This window comes from Schistocerca gregaria, chromosome 1, assembly GCF_023897955.1.
Source record: "Schistocerca gregaria isolate iqSchGreg1 chromosome 1, iqSchGreg1.2, whole genome shotgun sequence".
NCBI classification, from domain to species: Eukaryota; Metazoa; Arthropoda; class Insecta; order Orthoptera; family Acrididae; genus Schistocerca; species Schistocerca gregaria.
This window is the reverse complement of record NC_064920.1, coordinates 523,217,974-523,239,606: the sequence shown is the minus strand read 5'-3', so window position 1 is coordinate 523,239,606 and position 21,633 is coordinate 523,217,974. Positions and strand designations below refer to the sequence as shown.

Below are 21,633 nucleotides of genomic sequence, written 5' to 3'. Positions count from 1 at the left end.
GAAACAGGAACGGAAACGACTAGAAGTGGTACACTAATACTGCATTACTACACTCTACGTTAGCTTTCAGACTATATAGGTAAATGTAGATGTAGGTGAAGATGTAGATGTAGATTTAGATGTAGATGCCTAATGCAGCTTGCCAGCCACGTATCGCCCAACCAAACCCGCTGTTTCAGAGTAACGTGCTTAGCAGACTCACCACTCGTAATGTCACAAGATACTGACCTCATGAAGACACGAGGCAAAGTCCAGGGAAAAGAGAAAGATGGTGTTTTTAGCCTGACAAGATTTATGCTATCAGTCTCTCTCCTACATCTAATCAGACATCGTATATATTTTGCATTACACAACTAATAATTACCATCAGCACGCGAGAAGTTACATTGATGAGACAAATAGCTTATCTGTCCGTCTTTGGAGCGAAATGCATCACTAATTCTGCCTATCAGGGATCCCACTGTTTGTTGGTAGGTTTTGTGCAGGTATGTGGCATTAGATGTCTACGCACAGGTCAGGTATTTTACATAAATAGCTGGCCCCTGATCTGCGTACGTGATAACATATTCGTTCACAGGCTCCACTTAATAATAATCCGCCCTTTGCTATAAGTCGCTTAGTTCAATGGATTTCCCCATATCTTCAATAGGCGCTTGGTGTAAGGAGCGTAAACACTGGACGATTGAACAGTGGAGAAACGTTGTGTGGAGTGACGAATCACTGTAGACAATGTGGCGATCCGATGGCAAGGTGTGGGCATAGCGAATGACCGGTGAACGTCATGTGCCAGCGTGTGTAGTGCCAACAGTAAAATTCGGAGGCGGTGGTGCCATGGTGTGGTGGCGTCTTTCATGGAGGGGGCTTGCACCCCTTGTTGATTTGCGTGGTACTATCACAGCACAGGCCTACATTGTTGCTTTAAGCACCTCATTGCTTCCCACTGTCGAAGAGCAATTCGGGAATGGCGATTGCATCTTTCATCACTATCAAGCACCTATTCATAATGCACGGCCTGTGGTGGAGTGGATTCACGACAATAATATCCCTGTAATGGACTGTCCTGCACAGAGTCCTGACCTGAATACCACAGCACATCTGTGGGATGTTTTGGAAAGCCGATTTCGTGCCAGGTCTCACTGACCGAAATCGATACCTCTCCTCAGTGCAGCACTCCGTGAAGAATTGGCTGACGTTCCCCAAGAGAAGTTCCAGCACCTGATTGAACATAGGCCTGCGAGAGTGGAAGCTGTCATCGAAGCTAAGGGTGGGCCAAGACTATATTAAATCCAGCATTAGCGATGGAGGGCGCCACGAACTTGTAAGTCATTTTCAGCCAGGTGTCCGGACACTTTTGATCACATAGTGTACCGCGTCAAGTGCCCGCATTGCCGCAGGACAGCAGCCATCGTCGGGGTTTGCAGAAGTAACAACATTTTGGCTTATCGGCCAACATCTGACAAACAGCACTACAAAACAATTAGTAACTGTTAGAGGGCATAAAGAGAGAAAGGTAAGCGGAGCTTACATACGTTCATGAGTAAACAACAGAAAAGTTACAGGAAGCAAGATTTAAATCATGAGGCCCAAAAAACAGCAATGGACATCAGAGTAGGGGTGGAAGAAGCAAAAAAAGAGGAACTTGATAAAGCACGATTAGGCTAATGAAGACAGGAGAAAAGAAAACGACGCGGCTGTTGCAGAAATATAAAGAGAAAGTTGCTTAAATGGGATAAGATGGAAGCATTTGCTTTGCTGTTTGACAGTGAGGAAACTGGACATATTCGTAAATTTTGGGAGAAACATTATGAGGATGCTAAAAGAAAGTTCCACGGGTTTTTCTTAAAAGCAACAGGGTATTTGGCTGTGTGCAGAATGTATCTTCTTTCAGCAACAACAAAAGAGGATTTGCCAAGAACTTTGAACGGTGAAGGAATTTCCAAATTTTTGTGCTATGAATGGTCACGAACAGAGATCTAGATTAGTCAGACCTTGTGTTTAGATTATGATGAGATTTTAGGTGATCAGTCTGGTACTGATGAACATAAGTAATGAGGCTCCAATACAAATCATGCAACCGTCTCGCCACGGCCAGCCGAATTGAGTATATAAAGCACTGACATGGTCAAATAGACGGATGTTTGCAATGTACTACCCGACCACGATGTTATTGTGGTTGACTAACAACGCACACAAGTATTCGTGTTTGGTTCTAACCGTCTAGTACTCACACTACCCATGCTGTGTTGCATTACATCGCAACAGTGCACTTTCGGTAGAATAAGTGATTTCACAAGTTTACGTGTCACACTATTTGGAACTATGTTCCGAAGCTCTTCAGTGGCATAAATGCAATGCAGTGACTATTTTTCTGGCCAGATAATATGTGCATCCAAAGTTACACACAAGTGCTCACTGTTTTTCGCTAAGGTATCGGAAAACCTTCGAGAAGGATGGGAGGCAGCTGTTGGCGAGATTCGGAACATATTAATTTCTGATGGCACAGTAAAATTACTCGTACCTGGGACTTCTTCGTATTTCGTTTCAGTCCCGGATTTGCGCCCATCTCACCACTGAAGACCGATCATCTTTTATGTGGACGATTGTCTTCAGGCCTTCTTCCTTGGTAATGCTGGAGACCGTAGGCATAGAAATGATATTTGACAGAGGACAGAACCAATCAGATATCATTGACAAGGAAAACAACAGTGGACCACGACAGATCCATTTAGCACTCCGAGAGATCACGCTTCCAGCACGACTTTCCATTGACATAAACAACATGTTACTGTCTGTTTTTCAAAAAACTTTCCAGTCGCTTTAGGGTAGTGTCTGAAAACATTAGCTGTCCCATTATTCTGAGGATTCCCTCTACGTTGACGGTTTAAGTATTACGCTGAAGACTAGTAATGCCAATATCGTGGTCTGGCTGTAGACCACGTAATCCATAGCACATTTCAGGTCATCAGTTACTTTAATTAATACAGTGTTTATGCTATGGCGTTTACGAAAGCCAGATTAATATTTGTCATATAAACTGAATTTGCCTAAGTATTCAGTAAACTGATGCTAAACAGTATATTCCAGTGTTTTGAATGCAGTGGGTAAGATGCTCAATGGTCGATAATCGCAAGGTCAGTGTCTTTTTTTTATTTTTTATTATTGGTCAGGTTATGTTTCGTTCCATGCGTTTTATTCAGGTCAGAAGAGAGAAAATAAATGCGTACAAATTTTCCCAGGTAGTTTAAAACAATACAGGATTAATCTAGACCAAATCTCAAACAATTAACCTCTTTCTTTTAGGGTCATTAGTCTTCTGACTGGTTTGATGTGGCCCGCCACGAATAACCTCTTCATCTCAGAGTAGCACTTGCAACCTACGTCCTTAGTTATTTGCTGGATGTACTGCAACCTCCGTCTTTCTTTACAGTTTTTGCCTTCTAGAGCTCCCTCTGGTACCATGGAAGTCATTCCCTCATATCTTAACACATGTCCTATCATCCTGTCCCTTCTCCTACTCAGTGTTTCCCACATATTCATTTCCTCACCGATTCTGCGCAGAACCTCCTCATTAAGTATCTTATCAGTCCACTTAATTTTCAACATTCATTTGTAGCACCACATTTCAAATGCTTAGATTCTCCAGTTAAACTTAGAAAAAGAAAAACAAGAAAAAAAGCCGAAGTGGTTGGTCTCGCAAATATTTTGATACTGTCTTGTTGTCGCTCTTAATTTTGCCTACGATGCTCTTTAATGCAGTGTATCACACAGAAGCTTTCTTATAACGCACGACTATTAGAACATTTTCAGATACTTGCACCTCGTCGAGTATGATCTCGACGAATGGCTGTCCATGTTGAACTTTTTATAGGATATGACCTCTTTAGACTGATTTTATTTTTATATTTATGGCACCTTCTTCAGAAGGTTGCTTTTTGAGAAACTTTTTCACTTACTGTGTACCGCCTGTGAGGGTGCCTTATCGCCTAATGCCAGCGAAAAATTACTTAGTTATTTCAATTCTGATGAAGCTTTAAGGATTTACACGAAAAAGTTTTGCAGTTTCGTATTATCATACAGACGGTATTCTTCTGAGGAAAGACATTGCCTTGAACACGTACAAGTTTGTGAACTGATAAGAACTATGCGTATAGAGCTTGAGTTCTATGCGTGTATTTACTCTCTGAATACAACGAACACATACCTGAAGTTCCTGTTCACGGTTACTGTTGCTAGCCTTCAACAAAATATTCAGTTACTTTCAACACTAGCTGTATGCGGAGGATTTCAACTAAAAACATCGAAGCACCCAGCAAATGACCGCTAATGACAGTTATTATCAGTCATTTCAATGTTAACACAAATTTATTCAATACTACCTCTCTTGCGTGGAAAGAATTAAGTCTCTTGTATTTGTCAATCATGAACAATGAATGCAAATCTGTGTCACACAATTTTAATAGCGAAAATAATGAACAATATTAAACATAACAGTCTCAGATACCCTCCGTCATTTACAATGATATACGGAGTTACTTACTTACCTGATCGGTCAAGATGTGTGCGTAAATGCAATAAATTGTAGTTTCGTACAGCTGAACTGGTATTGTGGAAAGTGCATTCAGCGCTTTTCCTACACTTCCATCTCTCTGCAACAGCTGTATGAATAAAAATTAAGAGTATTAGGAAATACATTGCAATTAGTACCAGAAATGTTAGGTTGGTGTATAAGTTCGTAGTGTTTTTGGTTTGCATGTTGGTATTCCGGTTCCTATAGTTTTATTGATCGATTTTAATTTTTTCTTGGTAGTTCACTGTTCCTGTTTGAGTTTACATATTGTCATTTTGTCATTTGGAGATCCCGAATATTGAGTGGAGCTGCTGATGATACAAAATGCTACGCCACTTGGAGAAATCTGAACATTTACGACATATTCTTCTGTTTAAGTTCAGTAGAGAGGTGATAGCAGCGGAAGTAGCCAGAAACACGTACGCCATGTTTGGGGATAAACGGGGATAATGCCATCGGATAGAGCACGGAATGAAAATGATTTTCTCGTTTTGACAATGATGACTCCACAAGTTCAGGAAGACATTCGGGGTTTGATGAAAATCGTTTAAACACATTAATCCCCAATGATCCACGTCTGTGTATTCATGAACTGTCAAATGAGATTAACAGTGTTCAATCCACCATCGAGCGCCATTTGCATGTAACAGGAAGGTTCAGAAACCGGGTGTATGGGTACCGCATGCTCTAACCAAAATCGCAAAAATCAGCGGGTGGCCATATTTGCATATCTCCTTGCTTGTCTAGACTGCGTGGATGCCTCTCCACGATAACGTCTGCCAGAAATTAGGTAGACTGCCAAAAAGCACTATACAGAAGTAGCGTTGGAAAGTCATTTCCCACGCACTTCATTCATCTGATCTTGAGGCCTCATATTTTACCCTTTCCCTCCCTTTATCGAAGAACCTTCAAGAAACTTTTATTCCGGATGAAAATCAATTCCGAACATAGCTCGACGAGTTCTTCGTCTCGAAAGCACGTGATATCTACAGTCGTGGAATCGAAAAACTTCCCCAGCGTTCTCAGATTGTTGTAATCGTTGAAGGAGAATATATCACTGATGACAAAAGTCTATGTTATGTGTAGATGTTGTGTTTCTTAAACTTATGGAAACGCTATGAACTTATGCGCCAACGCAATAGAATGTTGTTGACGTTAGACAATAGAAAATTAAAGTCGATTCTGTTGTAAAGGCCTATTTCGGTTGCCTATATTTTCCTAGGATCCTGTAATGAACCTGCGATTTCAGTTATACTGAGGTCATGGGATATAACGCTTCTTCGTTTGATGAAATGCACAGGTTTACATTTATTAACATTTAAAGGAATTTGCCAATCTTTGCACCATTTTGAAATCTTATCAAGATATTTGCGCAGCATTTGTCACACGGTGAATTAACACTTATAAATTCATGATCAGCAGAAAGTCTGAGGTTACCATTAGTATTGGAGGCGAATTAATTATATGTGCTGTGAACAGCAACGGTCACAGCACATTTCCACCATGCAAGCCTGAAGAAATCTGTCAACGATCTCCATCCAACAAATCACTTCTGCGTTCTCCCTACTACGAAAGTCACAGTCCAGTCATAAATTGCGTTAGACACTCCATAAGATCTTACTTTCATTAATCATGGTCATAATCTCTGGCTTTCATGACACTATCCGAGAAAAGCGCGAATTAGTTTGCGGAATCAAGCTGGCTGACACAGTGATGGTAATTCAGTTTGAGCTAAGAATTTATTCTAAGATTCTACAACCGATCATTTCAGCTATCCTTCTTCGTAAAATCAGAAGTTAAATATCAAATATTTTCACCAACAGCGAGATGTTGGAACCTTAAATGACGATAGAATTGTTTTTGCGTGACTGGGATTCGAACCCAGCATCTAGCGCCGTCGTTTTCTAGCGAGGAACAGACGGCAAATACCTATTGTTGGTTCGCCAGTAGAGAGATGTGCGCATGTTTACCTAGACATCAGGCGACGAAAAGTTCTGTGGTGAATAGAATTCAAAACCCGCACACGTGGTTATGAAGACACTTCAACTATCAAATTCTTTTCCAATAATAGGTAGGAATGGCATGTTTGTATTTTCAATGATGGAAAATACTCTGCTGGCTGGAAGTTGAATCCACAACATATCGTCGTTGGTGATCACAACGTCAAACCCAAATCAGTTTTCCCCAGTAGGGTGGAGAGGAATGTTTTAACTTCAAAAGATGCTGTGATAAAAAGCTCATCATGTGGCTGTGAGTTGAAACGAACACATTACAGCTGACAACGCACGAAGAGACGTTGAAAATACAACTATTTTTCACCAGTAGTTCGGAATGCACGTGCTAGGGCTTGAAATGAAATAATGGATATTTTGTGCTGATCAGGATTCGAAACCAGATAGGTGCCTTTCGAGGAGGCCTAGAAGAGTTTGCAATCTTGGGGAACACAGTGTAATCGAATTCGAATGCCAGTCCAGCACCACAGTTTTCAGCGTCTCGGTTTCAAATAAAGTAAGAGCCTTGTGAACTTATATGGCCATTGGTTCTTTAAGGGGAGTAGGACGTCAAACGGGCCGACTTGGAGCAGCAGAGGCACCACACGACATTTTAATTTCCACTGTCTATACTTTTACAAATACATTCATAAAACTTTGTCAACACGACCAGGAAGGATTCAGGATCAAACTCATAGCAATGTAAGTTCAAAAGGATAACAAAATTTTTTTTTTACATGTGAATATTCATCATTTTTTAACTTACTATTGGCTGCATTTGTTGCTATAGGTACACTTTTCTTCAATAGTCAGAGAAATTCTTCAATGAATTTTGCACAGCATACAAACCATACTTACAGATATATGAAACTGTACTTTATTTAATTAATGAAAAAATGAATGAGCTGTTACATTTTTAACTTCATGTTTAGAAAACACTCAAATTTTATGGTTAATTATCTCAATGGTAAGCACAGTTTTTAATATATTTGGAAAATTTTAGAGTTTCATACACCTGTAAGTATGGTTTATATGCTGTGCAGAATTCATCGAAGAATCTCCCTAGTTTACGACAGCTTGCTGATGACAGAGTCTCTGCCTTACAGGGTTTCTCCATCTGACACAGCTCAAACGAATGCCGCTATGCCCCAGTCGGCAGCGAAGGGATGTTATCTTTACTGCGGATACTGAACTACGGAGCTTACTCGTATTCTGATCTTGGCGTTACTGGGGGTGAAGGAGAGTTACTTGTGTGTGTTAAAAATCTACACCTGACGTGAGGTGTGAACCTATACGTTTTACACATCAGTACACGCTTAATCCACCAGACCACAGAATCCCCTGCCAAGCACGTAATTATGAATTATAGAGTACTCATTTAGATGTAGATGATGATGTCAAGGGACGGGTAACGGGAAGGAGGGCAAGATCTGGGATTGGATAGAAGTGCAGAAGTGCAAAACGTGTGAAATACTTGCAAAGTATTGCTTACTTAGGTGTGTGCCACAGTTCGTTTTATCTTAGGACCGAGAGATAAGGAAGGACTGTCTTCAGAACGAAGAATGTGGTTATAGGGAAGGGGAGATCAAAGAATACGGTTTCATAGGTGTTGAGAGGAATGATAGAGAGTAAAGACAGCAGAAATTAAAAGAGAAAATGTAGCGTCAATGGAAACCACTAGATTTGTTTATAAAGTTTTGGGGGAATGGAATAGAAGGGCACTTGCGGTGATAGCGTTAGAGAGAGAGAGAGAGAGAGAGAGAGAGAGAGAGAGAGAGAGAGAGAGAGAAGAAAGAATAGAGGAGATGTTAACAACGAGTAAACATAATATGAAATCGTTTGCGTATTTATGTGGAGATCGGAGGGTGTATTAATGGATAGAGGGGAAGAGAGAGATGTATTTGAAATAAGAAAAACTACTGTGACACAGTCCATCTACGCTGATTAGTTTACAAGTATCTAGACAGGGTATAAATGAAATCGAAATAGAATATTTAACAAACTGTATATTCAAAAGAAACCCACTAGAATTAAAAGGCAACACAAAGGAAAACTAACCCATATTGTATCTTTTCTGTTGCCACATGATCTTCCACTAGCTCCCAATGAGGAAAAATGACGAAAAAGAAGACATAACAAAACATTTTAAGGACTCTAATATTTTACCCAGAATCCTTCATTATTTTGTACTTCTGTCATGCGTCTTGGCATGGAATGTGTAAGCCCTCGGACGTAACAGCCTGAAGAAGCAATTTCCTCCCAGGCTTCCAGGACGCAGTCCCAAAAGGCGTCCGCAGTAGTTGGCTGGTTTCGTGGCCAGTTCTCAAAGTTCTGGCGACCTCAGCCCACATGTTTTCCATGGGGTTCATATCAGCTGCCCGTGGCGGCCAGTCCATGACGTTGACGCCAATCGTGGAGAGCCGCTGCTGAACAAATGCAGACTTGTGAATGGGAGAATGGTCCTCTTCCGATGTGACGTCCCCTTCTGCGCACAGAATCCGCACTTACGGAAGCATCACATTTTCCAGTGTGTGGGCATACTGTACGCTGTCCAGATTTCCTTCTATTCTGTGAAGAATTCCCGCCCCTCTCGCAGAAATCCAACACCAGCAGGAAACAGATAGCCGGCCCCTTCTTCTAGTCGTGGTTACATATTCGCGTCGATGGCGACTCCCTTGCGGCCTGTAAACGATTCGTGGACCGTCGTTACTGGTGTAAAACACCTTCTCATCAGTAAAAACGACGTTGTCCCACGACGCCGTCAGATGGAGCTCTACAAATGTTAGCCGGTATAAAACGTTGTCTTCGCTGAGGTCTTGTTTCATGGCGGATCGTCGTGCATGCAGACCAGCGTCCCTCAGCCCTCGGCAAAATGGCTCTGAGCACTATGCAACTTAACTTCTGAGGTCATCAGTCCCCTAGATCTTAGAACTAATTAAACCTAACTAAACTAAGGACATCACACATCCATGCCCGAGGCAGGATTCGAACCTGCGACAGTAGCCGTCTCCCGGATCCAGACTGTAGCGCCTAGAACCGCGCGGCCACTCCGGTCGGCCCCTTCGGCAAATCGTGTCACTGGAGCCGCAACTGCTTCGCGTTCAGAAAGGGATTTTCTCTGCTCCTAGACACTAAGTCCCTGTCTTCCTGCTGTGAGCTCACTCTCTTCCTGCCTGATTCAGGAGTCCTGTTGGTGGTGCCTCTTCCAAGGCAGATCCTCCACCATCTCGTTGCAGTGGTATGTGGTACGCCATACCGTCTGCCAGCTTCCCTGATAGAAAATCCTCCTCCTTCAATGAGAGCGACGACTCTATCTCGAATAGACGAGGGAGCCATTACGGCAGATGGCCTGATGTGTATTCCTGCTTGCCGTTCTTATACTGATTCCAGGAGAGGAGGTAAACATATTTACGTCAAACGGAGCGGCAAAGACAGAGGCATGCGGCACAGCCGTGCTGTCTCGTCCCGGGCTGTTGGCCCACCAACGCCACCGCCAGCTCGCTCACTTCCGTCTCGCCTCGGCCAGCCTGGCTGGCCCGTAGCTCTCGAGCCGCGGCTAGTACAGACCCGGGCCGAAAGCCCACGATCACCCCTTGAAGGATCAGAAGTTACACCTTACCTACCCAAGTCTGTAGTATAAACTAACGCAGCTACAGCTATTATGCTATAACATGTGCAGTCACACCTACAGTTGATGATTCATTCAAATATTTGACCAACAATGCGTTCAAAAATACATTCATTTTAAACATAGCTACCACAAAATATTTCACCTAGCTATCAAAGAGCATGACGCAGGAAACTAGTCTTCCCTGAAAGCGCTCTGCATTAGATGTAGCCTCAGGGAAACGTGTATTCAACCACGACAACTAAGCGGAATGTAAAAGTAAACAGGTTTGGCGGCAACTTCTCCAAATAATAGTATATACGTAGTATATAACACAGGTTTTGTGCACTTATAATATGTTCTCAGTGTCTCTGAAACAATACGCGCTGCACGACGGAAATTACTTTCTGCAGAGCCACTTCATTTACATCTCAATGATACACGACTACTAGAGAACATTGCTCTTTACGGAAATCAATCCACTTGCAAATTTACACCATGATATCGCAGATATTAAGCAACACGTTACTAGGGATGAGAAAGGCCTTAAGGTTTGCAACTAAACGTGCTACTACTAGCTACTACTGAATAAGAATTTGATTATTAACGTGTCTTCATAACCCTGTGTGCGACGTTCGACTCTCAGTCAGCATAGACGTTTTCGTCACCTTATTTCTAGTTAAACCTGCGCACATCTCGCTAATGGTGGACTAACATTGGACATTTCTCGTATGTTCCCGATTAGACAACGACGGCGGTAGGCACCGGGTTCGAATCCCGGCCAGGCAATACAACTTCAGTCGTCATTTAAGGTTCCAACCTCACTACTGGTGACAAACTGTGATATCTACATTCTGAGTTTAAGTACTTATTCAGCAATCCGATTAGGTGTTGGGTTCGCATCCTTGTCACCACCATTACATGATGGTAATTCAATTTTAAACATGTGTATCCTTTATTCCTTGACAATGCAACAATGTACAACGTCTTTCGAGGTTAATTACCTAGAAGGTAGTTGTCATGTTAGGGTTCCGGGTTTCTTACATGCATTATCGTCATTTACGTTCAAGGTGAGAATTGGTAACTGATACTGGTGCAAACGTCAATATTTGACATCTCTTTCTTCCTAGTGATCGAGTCTCGATAAGGCACAAAGCTTTGCTTGGTTAACAATGGCTTTACCTTCTGGGTTTGCATCCGGATCCAGAACGAAGACGTTGGTCATGTCATTTAAAGTACAACTTTGTGTACAAGTAGCTGTTGACGAGTAATGTGAACAATGATATTACTTGTGATTCGCTGTTAATGTTGGTATTTCCGTAGAGTGCTTGGCGCCATTCATCACGTTTTCTTTTGACTGCTTAGCATTATATAAAGTTGATGCGAAACCACTCCCTGTTGTAAGTTGAACGACATTAAGCATGTATTGGGTAAACCTTTTAGACAGCAAAGAACCTGTTTCCAATTGCCATACAACTTTATAAATCCATATACTGTCTCAAATATTTAATTGTGCCCAAGGATTACTGAACGACTTATGTGACAAAATTAGTTGTCCCATAACGTTTGAAATGTCACTTGTAATTAAGTTTAGTTTACAAACGTTACGGACTGTCTGATCTCTTTTGTACTATTAAGTTGTTACATTACACCTGGAGGGACTGTCATAAAGACCGGTTTTCTCTAGTAGTCTCTAGCGGTACCAATTGTGTATCTTACAACGACTGTACTGTGGAGGGTTGCGACGATGTGCAACACAGATATGCTACGTCCGTTGCATACATTCAGGTGCAGGCTACACATTGGAATTCAGGCGTCACCCACTTTCTTTGCTGTCGAGTGTACATATGTAGGGTAGATGGGGATACATTCCACAATGTGCAAAAACCAGCAGGAAGTTTTTGAATTAACTGCCATAGATTCAGGAGTTGACCACCAGGTGGCAGTTTCGTCTTTTTCGTAACTTATTGTTCCATTATAGTCCTGGAAGATTGCTCTGTAGGTGACAAAAATGAGGTAAGTGGTAAGGTTCTATGGGACCAAACTGCTGAGGTCATCGGTCCCAAAGCTTACACACTAATTAAACCAAGTTGAACTAACTTACTCTAATGACAAAACACACACCCATGCCCGAGGAAGGACTCGAAACTCGGAGGGGAGGGGGGGGGGGTTAGGTGCCGAAATGAGTTAAGTCTGTTTTTTGCTACTTACATGCAAATTTCTTAGGATTTACTTGAATGTTATATAATGTAGAGTTTGAAAAGAAATCAGCGAATTACACGTTGTCACTACTGTATTCAAGTTTCACTTTCATGAGGAAATAATTGTTCCACTTAGTCTCCAAAATCAACTATGTCACTATCAGAAAATGGCGAAATTGGGTACATTCCAATAGGTATTTTGGGTAATCCCCTGCAGCTCTAACAACCCCCGCAAAATATGACATTCACAAACACTTGGTGAGATTATCTCAACGGAAGACGCAACTTTACTGTCACTCAGTCATTGATTTTATCCACATTTGTCTCAAATAGGAGAAAGACATGCACCACTGGAGTTTAACCCTTTCTGTGCGGTAAGTCGCCGCTGTTTTTGTTTTATCTAAATTGTAAATATCCCTGTTATTAGTAATAATATAGAACTGAATTTGGATATGTTATTGATCCACCGTATGACTCAAACTTGAAATCTTGGAAAAAAATTGTCTCTCATTGATCACAGTATAACAAAAACTATGAATTGCGGGGCCTATCCTAAACAGTGTTTGGTCACCAATTTTTCTAAACATGGCCAACACCTATTCTACATCCTGAAGCCCAGAACTAAATGCTGAGACATAAAATGTTTGCATTTTTATTTACTTTACTGAACATGTAAATCTTTCTCCCTGTTTCAGATGCCCATTTTTATTTTAGAATTAGTTTTACTGGAGCCGCCTCATGATCAATGATACCAGTTTTTTTTGCGGACATCTCTTTGTTGCCTTTATATCAAATACATTTGTGTCGTGTATGCTATTCAAATGGTTCAAATGGCTCAAATGGCTCTGAGCACAGTCCCCTAGAAGTTAGAACTGCTTGAACTTAGTAACCTAAGGACAGCACACCCATCCATGCCCGAGGCAGGATTCGAACCTCCGACAATAGCAGTCGCACGGTTACAGACTGAGGCGCCTAGAACCGCTCGGCCACCTCGGCCGGCCGTATATGCTATCCGAAATTAGGAAGCTGTTTGTATTTTTGCTGCGTAGATGTGCTGTCACACCCCACAAAATTCTATAACCGATTTTTGTATGATTATAGTCGCCTTTGGTAATAACAGCATGAATCGAAAATACATGTACTAGCGACCTAATGTTTCGTCTGAAATTTTCGGTTGTATCTGGAGTGAGTCTATGACTTGACAGAGCGATCCTATTATTAATTATACCCACACTTGATACTGAGTCTTGACCAAATATTTTACCATGTATCTTCAGTCTCTATCTCAGTGGATTTGAATACCTGTTTACTAGGAAGAATGCATCGCCTCAGTTTCTCCTTTTGATGTATACTGATATTCACCATAAAAACCGCAGTGATGACAATTTAGGCTTCAGAGAGCATTCAGCGCATGGTATAATGTAACATCCTCTGGTTTTTGGAGGACTTCTTTGGCAGTTGAACGTTGGGATGTCAAGACTATCATCTGTTACCTTGCTTTTCGAAAGCCGGCATGGTAGTTCATTGTGTTCGATCTGGGGACTGATCACCCGCATATCTGGTGAGGACTTCATCAAGTAATTGTCTCCACCGCTTGTTCGGCATGAACGAAATACAAGAGCACAAAATGTAACACTAACTACTAGCTACAAGATAATCAAAATAACTCAGAAATACAAAGTGACATTTTAGGGTCAGTTGTTGTTGTTGTGGTCTTCAGACCTGAGACTGGTTTGATGCAGCTCTCCATGCTACTCTATTCTGTGAAAGCTTCTTCATCTCCCAGAACCCAATGCAACCCACATCCTTTTGAATCTGCTTAGTGTAGTCATCTCTTGGTCTCCCTCTACGATTTTTACCCTCCACGCTGCCCTCCAATACGAAATTGGTGATCCCTTGATGCCTCAGATTATGTCCTACCAACCGATCCCTTCTTCTGCTCAAGTTGTGCCACAAACTTCTGTTTTCCCCAATCCTACTCAATACTTCCTCATTAGTTATGTGATCTATCCATCTAATCTTCAGCATTCTTCTGTAGCACCACATTTCGAAAGCTTCTATTCTCTTCTTGTCTAAACTATTTATCGTCCACGTTTCACTTCCATACATGGCTACACTCCATACAAATACTTTCAGAAATGACTTCCTGACACTTAAATCTATACTCGATGTTAACAAATTTCTCTTCTTCAGAAACGCTTTCCTTGCCATTGCCAGTCTACATTTTATATCCTCTCTACTTTGACCATCATCAGTTATTTTGCTCCTCAAATAGCAAAACTCCTTTACTACTTTAAGTGTCTCATTTCCTAATCTAATTCCCTCAGCATAACCTGACGTAATTCGACTACATTCCATTATACTCGTTTGCTTTTTGTTGATGTTCATCTTATATCCTGCTTTCAAGACACTATCCATTCCGTTCAACTACTCTTCCAAGTCCTTTGCTGTCTCAGACAGAATTACGATGTCATCGGCGAACCTCAAAGTTTTTATTTCTTCTCCATGTATTTTAATACCTACTCCAAATTTATCTTTTGTATCCTTTACTGCTTGCTCCATATACAGATTGAATAACATCGGGGAGAGGCTACAACCCTGTCTCACTCCTTTCCCAACCACTGCTTCCCTTTCATGCCCCTCGACTTTTATGACTGCCATCTGGTTTCTGTACAAATTGTAAATAGCCTTTCGCTCCCTGTATTTCACCACTGCCACCTTCATAATTTGAAAGAGAGTATTCCAGTCAACATTGTCAAAAGCTTTCTCTAAGTCTACAAATGCTAGAAACGTAGGTTTTCCCTTCCTTAATCTAGCTTCTAAGGTAAGTCGTAGGGTCAATATTGCCTCACGTGTTCCAACATTTCTACGGAATCCAAACTGATCATCCCCGAGGTCGGCTTCTACTAGTTTTTCCATTCGTCTGTAAAGAATTCGTGTTAGTATTTTGCAGCCATGACTTATTAAACTGATAGATCGGTAATTTTCACATCTGTCAACACCTGATTTCTTTGGGATTGGAATTATTATATTCTTCTTGAAGTCTGAGGGTATTTCGCCTGTCTCATACATCTTGCTCACCAGATGGTACAATTTTGTCGGGACTGGCTCTCCCCAGGCCGTCAGTAGTTCCAATGGAATGTTGTCTACTCCGGGGGCCTTGTTTCGACTCAGGTCTTTCAATGCTCTGTCAAACTCTACACGCTGTATCGTATCTCCCATTTTGTCTTCATATACATCCTCTTCCTTTTCCATAATATTGTCCTCAAGTACATCACCCTTGTATAGACCCTCTATATACTCGTTCCACCTTTCTGCTTTCCCTTCTTTGCTTAGAACTGGGTTTCCATTTGAGCTCTTGATGTTCATACAAGTGGTTCTCTTAACTCCAAAGGTCTCTTTAATTTTCCTGTACGCAGTATCTATCTTACCCCTAGTGAGATAAGCCTCTACATCCTTACATTTGGCCTCTAGCCATTCCTGCTTAACCATTTTGCACTTCCTGTCGATCTCATTTTTGAGACGTCTGTATTCCTTTTTGCCTGCTTCATTTACTGCAATTTTATATTTTCTCCTTTCATCAATTAAATTCAATATTTCTTCTGTTACCCAAGGATTTCTACTAGCCCTCGTCTTTTTACCTACTTGATCCTCTGCTGCCTTCACTACTTCATCCCTCAAAGCTACCCATTCTTCTTCTACTGTATTTCTTTCCCCCATTCCTGTCAATTGCTCCCTTATGCTCTCCTTGAAACTCTATACAACCTCTGGTTCTTTTAGTTTATCCATGTCCTATCTCCTTAAATTCCCACCTTTTTGCAGTTTCTTCAGTTTTAATCTACAGGTCATAACCAATAGATTGTGGTCAGAGTCCACATCTGCCCCTGGAAATGTCTTACAATTTAAAAACTGGTTCCTATATCTCTGTCTTACCATTATATAATCTATCTGATACCTTTTAGTATCTCCAGGCTTCTTCCATGTATACAACCTTCTTTTATGATTCTTGAACCAAGTGTTACCTATGATTAAGTTGTGCTCTGTGCAAAATTCTACCAGACGGCTTCCTCTTTCATTTCTTTGCCCCAGTCCATATTCACCTACTACGTTTCCTTCTCTCCCTTTTCCTACTACCGAATTCCAGTCACCCATGACTATTAAATTTTCATCTCCCTTCATTATCTGAATAATTTCTTTTATTTGATCATACATTTCTTCAATGTCTTCCCCATCTGCGGAGCTAGTTGGCATATAAACTTGTACTACTGTAGTAGGTGTGGGCTTCGTATCTATCTTGGCCACAATAATGCGTTCTCTATGCTGTTTGTAGTAGCTTACCCTCATTCCTATTTTCCTATTCATTATTAAACCAACTCCTGCATTACCCCTATTTGATTTTGTGTTTATACCCCTGTAGTCATCTGACCATAAGTCTTGTTCCTCCTGCCACCGAACTTCACAAATTCCCACTATACCTAACTTTAACCTATCCATTTCCCTTTTTAAATTTTCTAACCTACCTGCCCGATTAAGGGATTTGACATTCCACGCTCCGATCCGTAGAACGCCAGTTTTCTTTCTCCTGATAACGACATCCTCTTGAGTAGTCCCCGCACGGAGATCCGAATGGGGGACTATTTTACCTCCGGAATATTTTACCCAAGAGGACGCCATCATTATTTAATCATAAAGTAAAGCTGCATGCCCTCAGGAAAAATTACGGCCGTAGTTTTCCCTTGCTTTCAGCCGTTCGCAGTACCAGCACAGCAAGGCCGTTTTGGTTGTTGTTACAAGGCCAGATCAGTCAATCATCCAGACTGTTGCCCCTGCAACTACTGAAAAGGCTGCTGCCCCTTTTCAGGAACCACACGTTTGTCTGGCCTCTCAACAGATACCCCTCCATTGTGGTTGCACCTACGGCACGGCTATCTGTATCGCTGAGGCACGCAAGCCTCCCCACCAACGGCATGGTCCATGGTTCATGGGGGGTTAGGGTCAGTATCCGTTCTTATCTGACGTGAGTCATCCAATGTGAGAAACAAATCCGGTTCCTAATGTATCTCATACAACTGTGTCCAGCAATCCTCCCTCTGTAATACTTTTACATTTGTTAGTGCATCTCATCAATATACATATTTCTTTCGAATCCAACACAGCTCTTTGCTTCTGATAACTTAATTACATCGAAGTACAATAACATATTTATGTGGGTTCTTTCTCGTGTTTCCCGCTGGATGCTTCCATACAGCCTCTGATTGTCTATGAACTTCGTCCATTGATGTTGCTTTCATTACTGTATGCTCATGTATATTGGAACAGTATCCTTTTCCAAATCTCTTCTCGCCTTGCCTGCTTCACCTTCCCTCCCTGTATTTCACTTCGTCTACTCTAAGAAAAGATTGATGTGACTGATGTTAAGCATACCAGCTGATTTCTTGACTTGATAGTTTCTAACTCAAGTGTCTTTTGATGTGCAATTCGTCCAATTCTTAGTGGCTCATTGAACACTGGAAAAAACTTGTAGCAAACACTCTTCTCCTTGTTTGAAAGTTAGAACAAATTCACAAGGACTTTCTGACCCACCTGGTACTCTCTCACTAGTGCCATCTTATCAGCTCTTTCAATTCTCTTTCTTCCTGCTTCATGTACCATGTTCAGTGCATGACTAAGGATACAGGGTACTTTTCCAGTGCAATATTATGTAAAAAATCAACAATTACGTATTTCAAGTACTGTTTATAATATATATGTTTTACAGATTTTTTGTTGATATCGGGTAGGGCAGCACACTTTCTAAATAAATTATAAGTATTTAGAATATTTTAAACCTCATTAGGGTACTTAAAAAGTTACAAACAAATTGATGCAATGTTTTCCACAATTCTTCCTCAAATTGTGGTACCATTTAATCCAAATTTTTACCAGATATATGTCATGATGGCTGTTGTACTAGACCTATTTAATTCTACCTATTATGTATATTACAAGGATAAAAAATATCACATCTTACATTTTAATTTTTATAATTTTTTCCTAATAAAAATGTTATTTTTTCTATAATTTCGTAGATTCTGCAATAAAGCATAGGTCTACTACACAAGTATGGACTATTGCAAGTTACAGAAAAAATTAGAACAATGCTTTATAGACTTTAGAAATATTAATACCTGAATCCTTAAAAATACAACTTGTGGGAAATTGCAAAGAAAGATATGAGTCCAATTAAACTGAGCTTCAGACCTTCCCTGAATCATAGTCTTCATCCTGCAGCATTTCGTCATCTTCAAGCTTCCTCTTGGTATTTCTTACAGCACTTCATGCTTCTTTGGTAACTTGAAGAGCGAATCTTTCAGCTTAATGAACCCATTGTCTGTCTCACACAAGCAACTGATCTTCCATGTTAGAGCCACATTTTATGCCTAAATTCGGCAGGACTTTCAACTTTCCTATCACTTCATCACTGAAACATATCACTGCATCTAGTACACCAACGTTGTATTTAATCCTACAAAAACATTCTTGGGTAGTCTTTCCCATATGCAATGCTTGAAACTTTCATTTGTATTCTGAGTGCCCCATGAAGACATTTACTAAGCAAAACAGGGTCACTCAGGCCTCTAAAAATTGGTTTTATTTCATTCATAACAGGCTCAGGAAGATTTCTTTTGCTTTTTGGTAACCACACCAAGCATCTGCTCCTTTAGGGCAAAGTCTGTGACCAGGGTGGTCTGGTGATCTGTGGACAATTTATGAAAGTAGGTGGTCCATTCAGCTTCTCTCATTGCTGTAACATCATTCAGAGGTGTAGTTCGTCTAATGGCAAGTCCGTAATAAGTCTGACGAAGGTCTGTTTCAGTTTCTGTTAATCTGCCTCGGCCAGACAGATATTTTCCATAAGATAGCAGCTTTCCCTTCATATGCCTTCGTGGTTTCCTCAACCAAGCACCCATCGATTTTTGCACTTGTCCACGACACTCCAGTTTTGTTACCAAGGTATCACCATAAACATTGAACTCATTCGTTTTATTGAAAGCTTTAGAGCCCCCAGCGCCAAGGTACTTCGTATATCTAACGTTATAAACGGCCACCGGCTTCTGAAATATTTTTATAGCTCTGTCACACTCCATACCTCCACTGAAGCCATCATAATTCTTAGAACAGTGATATTTAATATGTCCTTCAGTGTTATCATGGCAGGTGTGGCAGTACTTAGATAAGCACACAACATCAATAATTTTTCCATTCTCATGAGAAGTAGCTCTTCCAACATCATTCAAGGAACGATGACCACGACTTTGCCACGTCCCATCAAGTGCAACAGCAGTGTCTCTGGCTCCACTAATATTTACATTTTCTTCCACTGCACGTTTAATAGATGCTTTAGACACAACCGTCAAGACACCTAAAAGTATTTTGATGTACTTGCTGAACCTAGTGAGAGGAGGCGGAAGGTCCATCAAACCACAAAACATTTGAGCAGCCTTTTTTTTCCTTTTCCTATTGCACGCATTGCATACACTAACTTCAAATTCACATCATATGAATTATGCACAACGTTCGAAGTTATTTTTGAGGTAGATTTATTGCAGGATCTACACAGAACAACTAATTTTGACGCTAAACCTTTACTACTACTTTTTTGTTCAGCTACTTCCAGATAGCCTACACCATCACATTATTTGTATTTCACCACTTCTTTTATCAAAAAAGATAAGATACCCACATCAACAACGACAAATCCACTACAAAAAGCGTCACTTTTTATTTTTGGTCATGAGTCTACTGACTCGTTTGATGCAGCCCGCCACGAATTCCTTTCCTGTGCTAGTCTCTTCATCTCAGAGTAGCACTTGCAACCTACGTCCTCAATTATTCGCTTGACGTATTCCAATTTCTGTCTTCCTCTACAGTTTTTGCCCACTACAGCTCCCTCTAGTACCATGGAAGTCATTCCCTCATGTCTTAGCAGATGTCCTATCATCCTGTCCCTTCTCCTTATCAGTGTTTTCCACATATTCCTTTCCTATCCGATTCTGCGTATAACCTCCTCATTCCTTACCTTATCACTCCACCTAATTTTCAACAGTCGTCTATAGCACCACATCTCAAATGCTTCGATTCTCTTCTGATCCGGTTTTCCCACAGTCCATGTTTCACTACCATACAATGCTGTACTCCAGACGTACATCCTCAGAAATTTTTCCTCATATTAAGGCTGGTATTTGATATTAGTAGATTTCTCTTGGCCGGAAAGCCTGTTTTACCATAGCGAATCTGCTTTTGATGTCCTTGCTCCGACCGTCATTGGTTATTTTACTGCCTAGGTAGCAGAATTCCTTTATTCATTGACTTCGTGACCATCAATCCTGATGTTAAGTTTCTCACTGTTCTCATTTCTACTACTTCTCATTACCTTCGTCTTTCTCCGATTTACTCTCAAACTATACTGTGTTCTCATTAGACTGTTCATTCCGTACAGCAGATCATTTAATTCTTCTTCACTTTCACTCAGGATAGCAATGTCATCAGCGAATCGAATCATTGATATCCTTAGACCTTGTATTTTAATTTCACTCCTAAACCCTTCTTTTATTTCCATCATTGCTTCCTCGATGTACAGATTGAAGAGTAGGGGCGAAAGGCTACAGCCTTGTCTTACATCTTTCTTAATACGAGCACTTCGTTCTTGATCGTCCACTCTTATTATTCCCTCTTGGTTGTTGTACATATTGTATCTGACCCGTCTCTCCCTATAGCTTACCCCTACTTTATTCAGTATCTCGAACAGCTTGCTCCATTTTATATTGTCGAACGCTTTTCCCAGGTCGACAAATCCCATGAACGTGTCTTGATTTTTCTTGAGCCTTGATTACATTATTAGCCGTAACGTCAGAATTGCCTCTCTCGTGCCTTTACTTTTCCTAAAGCCAAACTGATCGTCACCAATCGCATTCTCAATTTTATTTTCCATTCTTCTGTATATTATTCTTGTAAGCAGCTTCGATGCATGAGCTCTTAAGCTGATTGTGCGATAATTCTCGCACTTGTCAGCTCTTGCCGTCTTCGGAATTGTGTGGATGATGCTTTTCCGAAAGTCAGATGGTACGTCGCCAGACTCATATACTCTACACACCAACGTGAATAGTCGTTTTGTTGCCACTTCCCCTAATGATTTTAGAAATTCTGATGGAATGTTATCTATCCCTTCTGCCTTATTTGACCGTAAGTTCTCCAAAGCTCTTTTAAATTCCGATTCTAGTACTGGAT

At 41.0% G+C, this 21,633-nt stretch overlaps 1 protein-coding gene across 1 annotated transcript in view; it reads right to left on the bottom strand.

Moving 5' to 3' along the window:
* Nucleotides 1–21,633, bottom strand: part of LOC126356102 (odorant receptor 43a-like) — a 142,091-nt gene that overhangs the window by 16,585 nt on the left and 103,873 nt on the right. The window contains exon 5 of the mRNA XM_050006838.1: nt 4,542–4,655. Within this exon, the coding sequence (XP_049862795.1) occupies nt 4,542–4,655 (114 nt within the window). The remainder of the gene's footprint in view (nt 1–4,541; nt 4,656–21,633) is intronic.